We start from the raw sequence: 14340 nt of genomic DNA, 5'->3' as shown, positions 1-14340 counted from the left end.
AATAACAATCTGGAAAAATTTTGACGTTTTTTATTCAGAGGTAAGACATGGAAAGATCAAACTCTTTCCAGGCTGAAAGTAATTCTTACTTAATGCTATCTTATTTGGCTACATGGAACATTGGGCCAGAACAGCTGAATCAATAATCAGTCTAGCAAGAGCTGTCATTGTATTTTGCTTTGCTTTAGTGCTCTCCAATGCAATTAAATAGCAAATGTGAAGGTGGGCAAACAGTATTTAGAATGGAGTACAATTCACTGCCATTTTGTCTATCACAGGTTTAGATACTCCAGTACAAACACTTGCAGGATTTTGCTGAGATTATCGATAGTGGTTTTGTCAAGGTTTTCTTCTGTGTCCTCCATGGTATGCCATACTGCAGGAAAGGGGGATGGAATCAGATGTAGGACTGGAACCCCTATTAGGAAAGTGAAATTTGGAGAAGAAATATTGGAGAAGTTCTGTTAAGCCAAATGACATGTTGCAATTTTGCAATAGAGTCAGGTAAGCTTACTCAATAAGCTTACTTTATAGAGGTGTGTGTGTCACTGCAGCTTCCTTTTACCGTCTCTCTTTTTTTGAAGCTTGTGACTGCATCCCATCCATTTCATTATGTTTCCTAAAACTGGCACCTTCCTTTGAGTATTTCCCCCTGCCGTTTTTTTTTTTTAAGGCACCTATAGCTAGGAGTTTTACTGTGATACTTGCTTTTTTTTTTTTTTTTTTTTTTTTTTTTTTTTTGAGATCTTTGCTTTGTAGTTGTTGATGCCATGTTTAGGAGCTACAGGCACCACTGCAGCTCCCCACACTGAAAGCTGATTACCATGTTCTTGTGACAGTGTTAAGGTTGAGCACTTTTTGAAGCATTTTTTTAGTCCTCTCCACAAACGGTAAAATAGGGTGTCAGTATTTTTACTCTCTAAAATAGAACCAGTGTTATCCTCAGATAAAAGAACTTCTACTTGAAAGGGTCTGTGTCACTGCACAGAATATATACATCAAGCTATCTATACATACTGCAGCTTTTAAGTAGAAGGGGAGTTAAACCAGTCTTCTGCTTCCTGATAGCTTTGGGGGGGGGGGCATTGTTTCTCTCCAGCCTCTTTCCTGTTTTACTGTTTTTCCTCTCTCATTTTTCAGCTGCATCCCACTAAGGAATCTGTTTTCTTCACTAGCTGTTAATCATGTTATTAGGAAAGGTTTTGAGGTTTAGTCCTTGTTTTCCCCTATCAGCTTCTCCCATGTAGGATTTTTGATACCCCTGGACATGCATATGATGGCTGTGTTGGTTTCGTTGGACCTGGGCTCTGCCTTGGTGTGAAAAATGAAAGGTTTGTGGAGTTGAAGAGCCATTGAGCAGAAGACAGTAGCCATAGGTCAGTGAAGAGAGCGCTCAGAAGCGGAGAGGCGTAGCTGCTCTTCTGCCTGCTTCCAGAGCTGCATGCGCATTTTATATTACTCAGTGTAAAATTAGAGGCTGGATATGAAGATACGTCCTTCCTTTCGTAAGTAGATCCCCTCTTCATTGAACTAGTGTTACATTCCTTTTTGGTTAACCCTTCTCTAACAATATAACTCTTGTAGTCCTTGCTGTGCAGTGGGAAACTTCAACCAGAAGAGTTACTCTATCTACTACCCTTCTTTGGCCCACCTTGGTTTTGAAGATTCTCTGCTGAGTGCTTCAACCAAGAAGGATGGCAAATCCACAGCTTGAACTTGGACGAGTGCTTTAATCACTGACATGTAGCTTCACGAGGTGGCAGCAGTAGTACAACTGCTTTCCCTTTCTTTGATTGCATCCCAAAGGAAAAGAATGAACACAAAGTTGGAGACTATGGCATGGGTGTCTGCCAGGAGAAATGCTTTGGTAGGGAATCCCAGTTTCAGGCATGTGCCTAAAATTCAGGAGGGATTTCAGGTATATTTTGTCCTTCGCTATTTCGGCTGGCTACTCTATGCACCTTTCCCACCCCTTAAGCTGACAGCTGTGTAACCTCTATTCTCCTTAGGGAATGAGGATGTTGAATTTGAGTATGTGAGTTTATTGCAAGAGTCAGTGCCTTCAAATTTAAACAGGTAATAGTGAGCATTACTGTATCTTTGACAACAGATCTTTATGGATTTTTGTAGTCTTTGAATATACGACCCTTGAGTGTTTCACTGCTCCTAGAAATAGTAGCTAGCTGGCTAGTGTGATATGTAGTGATATCCCACTGGATCAGAGTTGCTTATCTTTGTAGGATGCTACTGCTGACAGAACTTTCCATTATCTCTGTGCCACTGGAGCTGTGCTTGTGTGAAATGATGAGGGCCATGTTTTATCGCTGCTTTTGTACAGGTATGTTTTTCAAAGCTGTGACTCTTGGCCTACATAAAGTTGGATTTAGAAGCCTCAAGTTGGGGCAAATACACTTGAAAAACAGGATCATATGCACTTGCTCATTCATTAAATGATGCATTTGTTACTGAACTTTAAAATGTAAGAGCTTCCAGTACCTCTTAATAAAAATGGAATGTGGTCATCTTCAACCAGTCCTCGATGCAAAGTAGTCTGGAAATACTGCCTTTCAACAAGGTGATTCTTCAACAGATTCATGTTGTGTAGCTCTTGCTCTGTCATTCACAAAGAAAGTGATTGTTACAACTTTTGGACAATATGAGGCATGTTAGCACATTTGAATTATTTTTCCTCTCACATGGAAGCTTTTTCCATCAAAGAAGAAAAAAGAGTTGGTGACTCTCATTTGCATTTGTTTAGTACTTAGAAGACCTTAAGACTGGTGCTATTACCGTTATTTTACAGAACTAAAACACAGAAGTGAAGCAGTTCCCAGGAGCTGCAGAGTGACAATCAGTTATAGAGTCTGTTTCACGGCTTCCAAGTGTCTCAGAATTTTCCTCAGTTATCTTATTAATTAAATATTAAAATATTCATATACATTTAAGATGCACAAAATTAATATTTACATTATTAAATATTATAACTGTAAAACAAAAGTAATCCAAAAATGTGACTTACAGGACTTAATATATTCAGAATCTATGCACTACATTTTCAAATTCATCAAAAGCCCATACCCCTCTCCTTACCAATTGCTTGAAGCCTCTGAAACCATCGAATAGTGTTTGGAAAATAATTGGGAAAAACTGGGTTTGGTGCACCAATTAAATCCAGTAGTACAAGCAGGTCCTACAGAAGAAAGAATCTTTAGTACAGAATACTTTACTGCAACACTATCAACAGCAGCAATGAAACCTCTTGGTTCCTGTATAGGTCATGACTAGGTCTTTGATAGCTCTGGGCAAAAATCTGGCTTTTCTACCATGATGCCTGGGAAGAACTCATTAGCAGAATCCAATTCCAATCTGATGCATTTTGCTGTCTTTCCGAGGAGGAAAAAGGTAGGCTGTTTCGCTGTTCCTCGAGCTGAAGCAGACTGCATTGCTTTGCAGTTTGTGTTATATCCCTTTAAAAGAAAAACTGTGGTAGGTGGGGAGAAAGAAGAGGAAATTGCTTCTTCCCCGCAGAACAAAGTCTGTCAAGGGAAAGACATTGTATGAGTCACAAGATATACTGACAGAAGAAAAGTATCTCAGCAGTGAGCAGGGAAACTAGAAGGCAGTAGGGAGAAGAGATCAGACAAGCAGAATGTCAGTAGAAATCAAAGGGAAATGGAGAGCTTGCTGTAGCTTAGCGCTGAGCTAAGGGAGATTTGTTCAAAGATTGATACAATGTCTGTGCTCTTTCCTAATCCCTTTGAATTACTTCTCTTGAGGCAGGTGGATATCTTAGTTTATATTCTAATAAATTTTTGTATTTTGATTTTTCTATTACTCTTTCTCATACTGGCATAGAGAAGGTCTAAGAAGATTTACCTGAAAAGCTCTTGCCAACTCTCTATTTTATCACATCTCATAAAATTTCACAAGCCTGCTTTTTCCTTTAACTTTGGTGGAGTTCATGGTTTCTTGGGAATTTGGTCAATTACTTCCTAATTAAATATTTTTTAAAATGCAATTTACTCATTGGGGAGGTGAAAGCCACTTACTATGCTCTGCAGCTGGTTTGTAGTTGTTGAACCAGGTGGATGTTGAGTAGATACCATTTTTTGAGCTAAGTGTTGAGATCCATAGAGGGAATCGGAAGGGGACCATTGGACAAAGGCTTCTTCACCATCAAAAAAAATGAGCTGAAGTGAAAGGTCTGGTCTTGACATTGAGCTGGTCTGTTAGAAGAAGTTAAAAGTGACATAACTGATTCTGGCTAGAACATCAAACAAAGGACAACTACTGTAAGGTAAGGGGTGTCAGGAGGGGTATATTTTCAATGTACCCTATGCAAACCTTCCTATGGCTGTTAAACACAAGTTATGTTGTAATAGTGGTAGTGATCAGCCATTATTATTTATCCAGCACAGTGACACATTCTCCAGTCTGGCATCATTTTGATTCTGGTAGCATTTCATATCTGACTTTAGCGGACATGAGCTGAGTATGTTGAGACAGGTCTGCAAAACCAGGTAGCAGAAACATCATCCCAATGTGGAGACGTGTCAGCAACACCACCTGATGTGAGTGCTAATATTACTTGATAATGCCACAAAGGAGTAATATCTCTGCTACAGATGTGCATCAGTGGAGGTGAATTATGTGTTTGTAAAGCTGACTGCTCTTTGAGGGCCAAAGAGCAGTCAGTCATGAGAAAATGACCATTTCTTTTCCTTCAGGGAGACTTGCAACTCTCTGAGGCAACCTTACCCTAAAACTAAAGCACAAAGAGTGGAGCAGATATGCCCTTCCCTTTCAACAACTAAAAATATCACAGCAGTAAAAGCTGAGAATATATATGATTAATGTATTTAAGGTCACAACGGAGACATCTGTGTGAAATTTCTTCCCCATGTAGAAAGAGCCTTTTTTCTCTTTGTGTTTACTAACTGAAGCCTTGTTTGCACTGGCAGTGTTTCCTAATAATCTACGACATGGCTAAATCCAGTTCGGTCCCACTATATGAACAGTTTTAGGGAATTGTAGTCTCAGCACTTGCTATAAATATTTTAACCCCTCTATGAATTAATGCTATTTCAAGTGAAATTGGCTGATGGGGTTAAAAAGGTGGGGTCACTGGCAATAGTCATGTCCTCTATGGGCTCCAACTCCCAACTATCTGGAGCTAATCCAATACAAACAGTAGTGGAAAACTTCTATAAAATGTTGCTTACACAGCCAAGATGATATTGATTATGCTCACAGTGAGATATGGATTTCTTTAATGGCAATGCTTTACTGCCCTTTGTCCTTTGCCTAGGACAGAGTTCTTTTGATAGCAGTCATTTTGCATTACGTTCTAGAGGAAACTGTATTAATGCTGTTTGCATATAAGAAAGTGGTATTTGTATTAACATTGTTAGTATTAGTGTTTAAAACATTCCCAGGTCTGAATAACAGAGAGCTGTCTTTGCCCTTTAATTTTAAACTTACTCTATATAACTGGAGAAACAGCAAGATAAAAATCACAGCTTCAAGTCAAAGTATAAATAGATTTGGCTGAAAACCTAATAAGGTCTGTTATGCTACTATGAGCAGAGCAAAAAGGTCATAGCTAATGTGTTAAGCAGATGGATCTCAAAGTATGTTTTGTTAACGGACTGTACAAATGGTAGCCTGTGCAAAGTAATTAGATTGCCTTTTTGTCAGATGCTGTCATCTTACATGATAGGGCAATTGAATCAAAAAATGATGTATTACTTATGAAAAAATCCTGTCTTTAAGTCGGTGTGCAGGTTTTTCCATGAATACATTTGCTTGATGGTTATTTTAAATGAAGCTTCTACATGAAAGCACGTGTATTACAGCAGTGCTTTGTTTTATGATCAAAACCACAGGCATATTCTTAAACTTCTAATTCTTAACTATTCTAATGTCAGAAGGCATCAAACCAGTTTCTGAAAACAACTGCTGACAAGTAAGCTTAATACCTGAGCTGAGTGTATTCCTGACACTTTGTAAAGCATTTGAGAGACCTGTTCCTGTGACAGCTGTTTAGTGTGTTCTTCTGTAAACAGTAAATGCTGAACCAGTAGATGGCACTCATCAATCATATTTTTGTGCTTACCAATAGCAGCACTTTGAAGAAGATTTTCATAGCACAGGTAACACAGACTGATAATATTATACTATCACTTGACTGTTTCCCTGTACTCAGCCATCATTTGTTTCATACATAAACTGTTCAAACTGATAAAGGAAAACAAGAAGAAAAGCTTGAAATTGTTATGGGATGGACGTGAGTGTAACTCTCCTGCACAGCAATTAGTTCATCAGTCTCTGAAAATAGAATATAACTGAGAGATTTTAAAAATGCAAGATTCATAAAGCAACAAAACAGATGTTACTGGATATGATAGGAGCTTCTGAGTAGGGTTCTGTGCCTTTTAGACAGAAAGACGGATTATATCTCACCGAGTCTATGAAACATGTATTATTCATGTATAAATTGTTATTTTTATATAGTATTATATTTATTAGATATTTTTTAGATAGCCACCCTTTGCGTAAGAAGTTTTAATGTGATAACATACTCTGAAGTATTAGATACAGACCTCTGCTCTGTTCTTCTTGCAGTCAATGGGAGTTTTACTACAGGCACAGCAATCAGAGAATCAGGCATGCTCGCTATGGGAGAGAACATGGCAGTGCCCTAAGGCCTAATGCTGTCGCAAACCAAACAAAAGTGAAACAAGCAAACTACCTTGATTAACTGAAGCTTGTTATCCAGGGCACGTGCCAGCTCCAATATCATAGCACAAGGCACAGCTGAATCAGTTGCTCCTACAAACACTCTCCCATGCCATTGCTGTCCAAAGAATTTTGAGTCGTAGTGGCAAGCAAGTACTAGATGGCGTTTTGCAGAGGGGTTGAGAGTCCCGATAATATTTGAAAATGTTTGATAGCCGTATGGTGTGTATCTCTGAAATGTATCTTCTTCAATTTCCCACCCAGCCCGTAATCTTTGAAGACGGTGCTTGATATGCTGCAATTAAAAAAAAAAAAAAAGAAAATCAGATTAATATTGCTTGCTTCAGAAAGATGTTGTAGACAAATTGTTATTGGCTAATTAATAGTGGCACTTAAGCTTATTTCTGTAAGTTCATGGTATTTTTATAGCCAAAAATGCCATGCCACTATATAATCAACATCTTTGCTCCCTTAGCATTTGACTGGCTCACTTGCTTTTCATTTCTCTCTTTTGTCTTTGGAATCTGAAGGTGCTTTGAATGATTGCCCATGTATATGACACGTCAAGACCTTGATCTCTGAAGTTTCCAGGCCAGGGGTTTTTTCAGGTGTAACCAAGACAGATTTAATTTTACCTCTTCAAATTTAAACTCAGTTGTGCCCTTAAATTAAATGTCAGAACTGACTGGAGAGACCTTGGTGTGGCTATTTTGACAATTACCACACATCAATACCACAGCAGCATTAAAAAAAAAGGTTTTTGTTTGTTTGTTTCATGTGGGGATTTTTTGTGTTGTGTTTTTTTATTTTTTAGCTTCTATGAGAAATCTGCCTTTCAAGTGACATAAATTGTTTACAAGGCTATAACAGACAGTCTGATTCCTGTAAATTAAAGAAAGAATTAAACATTTCAGAACAATGTTTTAAAACTGAAATCCTGTGAGTGTAGCTTATGTAAAGATAAATATTAAGAGAGTGAATCTATAAAAGAGATCATTCATTTTAGGTATCTTCCTACCTAAAGAGAATACCTCCAACAACCCCAGTTTACTTAGTACAGAGCTCTGGCTAACTGTTATTAGAGGGACATCTCTGTTGAGCAACTTATTTTTATGGGTCCCTAGAGTGCTTCTTCAAGGCAGATTCCTCTGTCTTTAAATAAACATTAGGAAAAGCCTCTAAGGGGAAAAAAGAAAATAGACTTTGAAGACTTGTCCTGCTCTTAGTGAAGTCAGTGGGAATGTTGCCATAAATTTTAGCGCTAGAACAAACTTCCATTTTGTTTGTGGTCACCCTCTGAAAGCTTTTATGACATTGTATGGTCTATCTGCTATCTGTAGGCAGAGCAAAGGATGTCTGTTACAGATTAATGGGACTATATAAGCCTAGATGGAGTTCCCAGTGACTGGCACTTGCCTTCTCCCTAGAGGCGTCTGATGCTTATTCTGTGTCTTAACAAAGAAATGTCATCCATTTCAAACTCCAGTGTGCTTTGACAATGGAGAACTTTTCTTTTTTTCCCTTTTGGTAGGGGTCTACTTTAGAACCTTGTAACAGGATGATCCTATTTTGAACATGATTTGTGGTTTTCTAGCCTAGGCTCAGCTGCCTTTTTGTTTTTCTTACTTTTTCCCCTTTCATTTGGCTGCCTTCCAGGGTATCGCTAGAAGAAACCACAAAACTAAATCTATAGAGACATGCGCACACACATACATAAAGCATAAAAAAGCTGCATTTTTGCAGTCTACCAACTGCAGAGTGGCAAATAAACTTATTGTAGTTAGGGCTGTCTTGGAGCTGTTGAGTCACTGCCTGAAGCGTAGATGAAGGCTGGTGAGATGCTGTGAATGTCTTCTAGTAAACTCAGATGTACCCGTTTTAGTCTCCCGCTTGGCTAATGTAATCCAGAGCCAGCACGGCACACAGTCCTGAAGATGCCTGCGCCATGAGTGCAGAGCAGAGGTGCTGACAGGGCAGCAACCCAGCCGTTAATTTGCAGCTCAAATACAATGTGCTGGAGCTTTTACTGGCTTGGGGCCAGGTGCACTCTGGCTATGTTAGCCCAGCATTAACACACTGCTTGCTTGAGCTAGCGTGGTACCTGGACCACTGTGCGCATCATCATGTTGACCATTTCATCTGCTTGCCCGTTTGGGCCCCTCTGATCCCTTTTTGTGTTGGTACACCTACCTGAAGCAACACTACAGGGGAGTATAACAGCACAGGACCTCTCCAGAGAAAAGAGTGTGTGGGGTGTCATTTATTTCATCCCCCTGTGTGGTCCCAGGGGGTTTGAGCCAGTGACCAAAAACCTGTTCATGTGAGGGAAAGGACGTTGGTTGTGTTGTACTTTGAGTACCAAACCTGAGGCAAGCTTTTTAATTTAAAACACAAATTTAAAAACAGATTTTTTTTTTATCATGCTATGCAGCTCTGGGAAATGATGTCAGCTAAAGTGCAAGCTGTGTCATGTGGGCTCTGTGCAGTCTAAACTTGAACAATGACAGAGTTCATCCTACCGAATGAAAGGAATGTGTTTGTCCCTTTCGTGATTGCTAAAGGCACTCCCAGCATATAAATAATAGATGTTCTTAGAGGTTTTCAGGAAATGTTGTCTTACCTGTCGTACAACATAATTTCCTGGTGATCCCGAGTATCTTTCTATCAGGATAGGGCGCAAATCATTCTCCCACATTTCAGAAACATCTGTGTTTGCTGCAACTTTTTCAATAGCATCAGAATGTAAAATTCTTGGTTGGTGAGAATACTGTAGAAGGGAGAAAAAGGAAAGATTGCTATAGCTATTACTAGACATTTTTAACTGTAGTTTTCTTCAGAATTACAGTAAATGTGATATATTGTACTACTTTGATTTACTAACAAAAAGTAATTTAAAAAAACCCTTTTCTTTCAAATATGATTTTTTTTAAGTTCTGTGGCTTCTCTATCTTTGATTTCTATGCAAAATATACTATATATATACACGGGAGAAATTTTTACCTACCAGCTAGCTGTAAAAACTCACACCAAGACTGGATTGTCTCTTTTCTAATATCTTAATTCTACATACATCAGCCGTGTTTGCAACCATGTCACCTTCAAATGAGGTTTCCATTGAGACAAACACCAAAAGCTTTGTTTATAGTAGTCAACAAAGTAGTTTATAGCAGCTTTATGCTGTGTCTACATTGTGAGGTGCAGTACCACAAAGAAATGCATAGGCTAGCTCAGTTCCAGAAAGAGTACAGCTGCGTCATTGTGGCCTCTGCCCACAGTGGTGGTATTGGTGGGACTGCACAGCATGGTGCAGCTCATTTGGGGCCAGCTGGGGTATACATCAGCTTTGTGACACATGGGTTAACATCAGAATTGGCAGCTTGTCTCCTGTGACAACAGCTAGTAGTGCTAGCTACCTCCCAAGTGGCTGCTTTTCTGTTGCCTTTAGAGCTATTTCAGGTAATGTAGAATACTTATGGTATCCCCATGGGGCTGGCAAATGCATGTCTGTCTTTGACGTGAAAGAGCCTTGTGCTGTTCTGGAGTGGTAGCTGAATGCCAGGTGGGATCCCCAAAGACATCTCAAATGCCCCTTTGAGTGCCTGATTTGAACCTATCCAATCTCTAGCAACTGTCTTCTCAGAAACTTCCTGAGCCACTCCTGTTTTTATAGTTTTCTATCTTAGGCACTATTGTAGGATGCTCCCGCAATATCCATTCCTTGTTTCTATCATAGGGACGTCCCTCTACTCCTCTCTTTCTCTCACTGCAAAATCCTGGCCTGCTTATTTGTTCTTTGAGCAGAACCACTATACATGATTGATCAGACTTGCTGTCCTGCTGTGTACCCTGTCTGCCTCATCCTTTTTGAGATGAGGAAATGGAGGGAAACTGGAACACGAGTGCACCATAGCTTATAGTGTAGGATGATGGTATTTTCTATTTTATTCTTTTCCTTTCTTCAAACGATTTAACAACTGACTTGCTTTTGGGCTGCTGCTGCATCAAACTGACATCTTCATGGATGTATTTACTCTAACTCCATCATTGTATATGTTAACAAAACATAATCATTCCCCCTCCTTTCCCACTTACTCATGTGCGTAATTTCACATTTGTCTGAAATGACTGCTGAACCTCATTACAGGGCCAGAAAGCGTACTGACCTTGAGATCTCTGCAGCCCTGTATAATAACCTGTTATCTTAATTACCCTGACTGATGAATACTATTAAAAAAATTTTTTTTGCCTCACTGTTTTCTTTTCTACTTCCATCTGTGTGTGTGCTGAGCAAAACAGGCACAAGCACAAATATTTTCTAGACTTCACTGTAAACATTTAATTCTACCCTTCTCTCTTTTCCTAGCTGCTTATCTATGTGTGGACCTTTCCTCTAATTCCACTTCAGTTTACTAGTGAAATTAAGTAGAGGGGAGACACAAAGACACTGAATCCTACAATGCCAATTTTAATGTAGCATTTAAAGCTGAATTTTAAGACTACAAGGACACCGAATTTTAGGATGTGCCGTTAACATTTTTAATGCTAGCAAATTTAGACATGGGTTAAAGAAAAATTGCATTTCATCTGATGTAAAGAACTTTTACAAGTTTGGGAATTGTATTGTAGAAGATGCATAAACTGTCTTTTGAAAGACTAGGAGTTAAATACGGTGGAAATTAGCACCAGTGTAGAAAAGACACAGACGAGAGAAAACATTGTCAGGGAGCTGTTCTGTTTACGGGGAACAGGCTCTAAGAGGAGAGAGAAAAGATAAAGCTACACACTTCATAAGAGTCTAGGAGGACAATTTAATTAAGGAAGTTCAGGAAATATGCCTTCGGTTTAACAAGCAAAGGGCTCAATTAGAATGTGGAATTGTCTTGCTTCTAACCGTAGAGCATGCCTGATAATTGGGGTCATTGAATCACTTTGCAAAGAAACATTATTATTATTAAAGTACACAATGTAGGAAAACACTTCAGAAGAGAGTAAAAAATAATAATAATTTCTAATAATAGAGATATCTTCAAATTTGGGAAGTGAAAGGAATTACAAAAGTGGTCATGAAATAGAAGAGAAGTAGAATGAGATCTGTAGGTGACTCATTCCTTACAGTTTTCGTCAATCCCTGTTTCCTCTATGGCCACAGCAGGGTGGCAGAGCAGTGTACTTATGACAGGGCTATCACTACACCTCTTGTACTAAGCTGCATCCACTTCTACAAGTAGCCCATATTTACCTGCCAATTTTGGTATATTTGAGCCCGGTGCCAATGGAGGCTAGCTTCTAGGAACTCAAGTTTAGGACCCAATTCCTCCTGCTCAGTGAGAGGAGGAGAGGATGGTCTGCACGCTGTAAGACTTTCAACTTCTGGCTGACATGTCCCTTTAGGGAGAAGGAACAAAAGTTGTCAAGGGACAAGAACTTGATAAGAAAGAGGAAGTCATTCTTGGTTAGTGTCTGCACAGGCAGAGGGGTTCAGATGCTCTGTTTCTGTGGTTAGATGATAACCACTTACATCATTGGCGAGTAGATTGACTAGCTGGAATGGAATGAGCTAAAGAGTGTATTGCTGTGGCTCAAAGAGGCTGAAAAAAGGAGCACTACGGGGCTACATGTCTGTATGTTGACTAGTATAACTAAAGAGTCAGCCTCATGATTTCTTACATATTTATTATGCATGTGGAAACATGTATTATGCATATTATAGATGTATTATGTAACAGATATGTCATCCATACATAAGCTATATAGATAGTAAGATACAATTAATAAACAGAATGACAAATTTTCTCTTAAAAAAACCCCAAACAACAATCAACGAACCCAACACTTATTTGAATAGAGAGTGAATAAAATCAAGGAGAAAGGGAATGAATAAGGGGAAGTGAGTGGAAAGGTATGAGGGAAGCTTCATTTTGCTAGTTTGTCCTGGACTCTGATCTACTGGTGAACAGTGCACTGGATTAGTGGAGTTCAGTCAGTTCTGGATGAACTTTGAGTTCAACACATCTACAACTACCTGGGGATAGGCCCTAGAAGTAAATTTTCCATTTGGAAATTCCTGAACCCTTTAATGGAATGTAATTTGCAGTTGTATGCTCTCCCACGTTCCATGTGGCTTAGTTCTTCACGTAGAAACTATGTTAGTGTTTCATTAACTGACCACTAAGAGTCGTTTCATAGAGAAATCAGGGGTTTACTGTTTATCACTGTTTCATTAACGGTTATCTCGAGACTGCTTTTTTCACTAGTTCACACAACACTTTGAATTAAAAACAATACAGCTCTACGACACATTAGAATATTATATCCTTTCAAAACAATTTTGCAGTAGCTATCCATACCATTCCTGCTTGTTTTTCCTAGCTAACTGTGCATCGCTGCTGGAAGAGCTATTTATTTTCTCAGACTAAGACACTGTCCTCTGAATCACCGTAATCACGTTGAAAATGGAAGTACAACAATGTTATATGGAACGTAATTTCGGATTTTGACCGTTCGAGTTTCTCCTCGAACTCCCCAGCCGTCCCTGACAAAGCGCCCCGCCTTCGCTGCCCCTTCCCAGGCGGTGTACAAGGCGCCGCCGACACGGCGAAGGCGTGAGGAACCCTTCTTCCCTCAGCCGCCAGCTCAGGGGGCGAGGGCAGCCATGTTACCCACCCCTCACCCGCGCTCCCCCGGGCGGGGCCGCCTACCCACGGCTGACGCCCACGTTCGCGCCCAGGGCAGGACCACACGAGGCTGCGCCAGGTTTGCGGGGGGGGGGGGGGTACCACCGCCCCGCTGCTGACCCCCTGCCTCCCGCGTCAAGGGGCAAGAAGAGCCTAAGAAACGCGACCCACCTTCTCCAGGGTCCACTCTGCTCCGGCTTCCCTCCCGTGCGCCAGGTGAAGGCAGGCGGCGAGGCACAGTGCCCCAAGCAGGCGAGAAGCGGCCGTCGGCCCCTCGCCCCCTGCCATCCCTGTCCTCTCCCCTCACGGCTTTCCCCGCAGGCCCCCTTCCCTCCGTCCTTTCGAGGCCCGGGGGTGGAAAGGGGAGAGCCAGGGCCGGTGCCGCCAGAGGAGAAGGAGGACGGAGGGAGGGAGGTAGGCAGCTGCAGAAGCGAGCGCTGGCTGCTGCAGCCGCAGCTCTGCCAGCCTCTTCCAGCTCGTCTCCCCCTCCGAAATGAGCCCCGTCCCTGGCACACGTCAGCAGTGCCAGGAGAGCTCCCTGCGGCCAGCCCGGGCCCGCCGCCCCCTCCCTCCCTCCCTCCCCGCTCCCGCCGGGCCGGGGCGCTGCCAGGGGAGGCTCCCCGGGGCTCGCCATTGTCACCGTGAGAAGGGCTGCAGCCCGCGGTTTCCCCTGAAAACCCGGTTTGTGTTTCTGGGGACGGCTTTGACGTGGGTTGAGTGAGGCTCGGCGGCTCCGTGTGACCTCGGTGCGTTTGAAGACAGAGGGGTAGCCCCGGGCGCTGGAGTGAGGGCTCCGGAGAGCGGCGTTAGGCTCTGCCGAGACGGGCCCTGCCCACCGCCCAGCGCCGGTGACCAGCCCGAAATGAGGATTCGCGAAGGCCCTTGAAAAGCAAAGACCTATGGAATTGCAAAGCGGCCTAATTTATTA

General features: G+C 41.3%; 1 protein-coding gene across 1 annotated transcript; it reads right to left on the bottom strand.

Annotated features, from left to right (window-relative positions):
* Positions 1-272: 272 nt before the first annotated feature.
* QPCT (glutaminyl-peptide cyclotransferase) lies at positions 273-13700 on the bottom strand. The gene is made up of 7 exons (XM_009946059.2): positions 13584-13700; positions 9359-9505; positions 6752-7033; positions 4050-4226; positions 3091-3190; positions 2497-2613; positions 273-418 (listed from the first exon to the last, which is right to left on the bottom strand). Exons 1-7 carry the CDS (start codon positions 13698-13700, stop codon positions 273-275), a joined length of 1086 nt encoding a protein of 361 aa, XP_009944361.2.
* Positions 13701-14340: the final 640 nt, after the last annotated feature.

The sequence above is a fragment of the Leptosomus discolor genome, chromosome 2 (genome assembly GCF_034619465.1).
Source record: "Leptosomus discolor isolate bLepDis1 chromosome 2, bLepDis1.hap2, whole genome shotgun sequence".
NCBI classification, from domain to species: domain Eukaryota; kingdom Metazoa; phylum Chordata; class Aves; order Leptosomiformes; family Leptosomidae; genus Leptosomus; species Leptosomus discolor.
The sequence above is the reverse complement of the archived record's forward strand: the minus strand, read 5'-3'. Positions and strand labels throughout refer to the sequence as shown.

Bases quoted from the DNA above. Each gene is read 5' to 3' on its own strand.
- QPCT (XM_009946059.2), bottom strand. From the start codon at position 13,700: ATGGCAGGGGGCGAGGGGCCGACGGCCGCTTCTCGCCTGCTTGGGGCA. The intron at 4,227-6,751 runs GTAGTTTGCTTG...TTCTTCTAACAG, and splicing joins ACAAGCTTCAGTTAATCAAG to ACCAGCTCAATGTCAAGACC. The intron at 3,191-4,049 runs GTAAGTGGCTTT...TTTCTTCTGTAG, and splicing joins CAAACCAGCTGCAGAGCATA to GACCTGCTTGTACTACTGGA.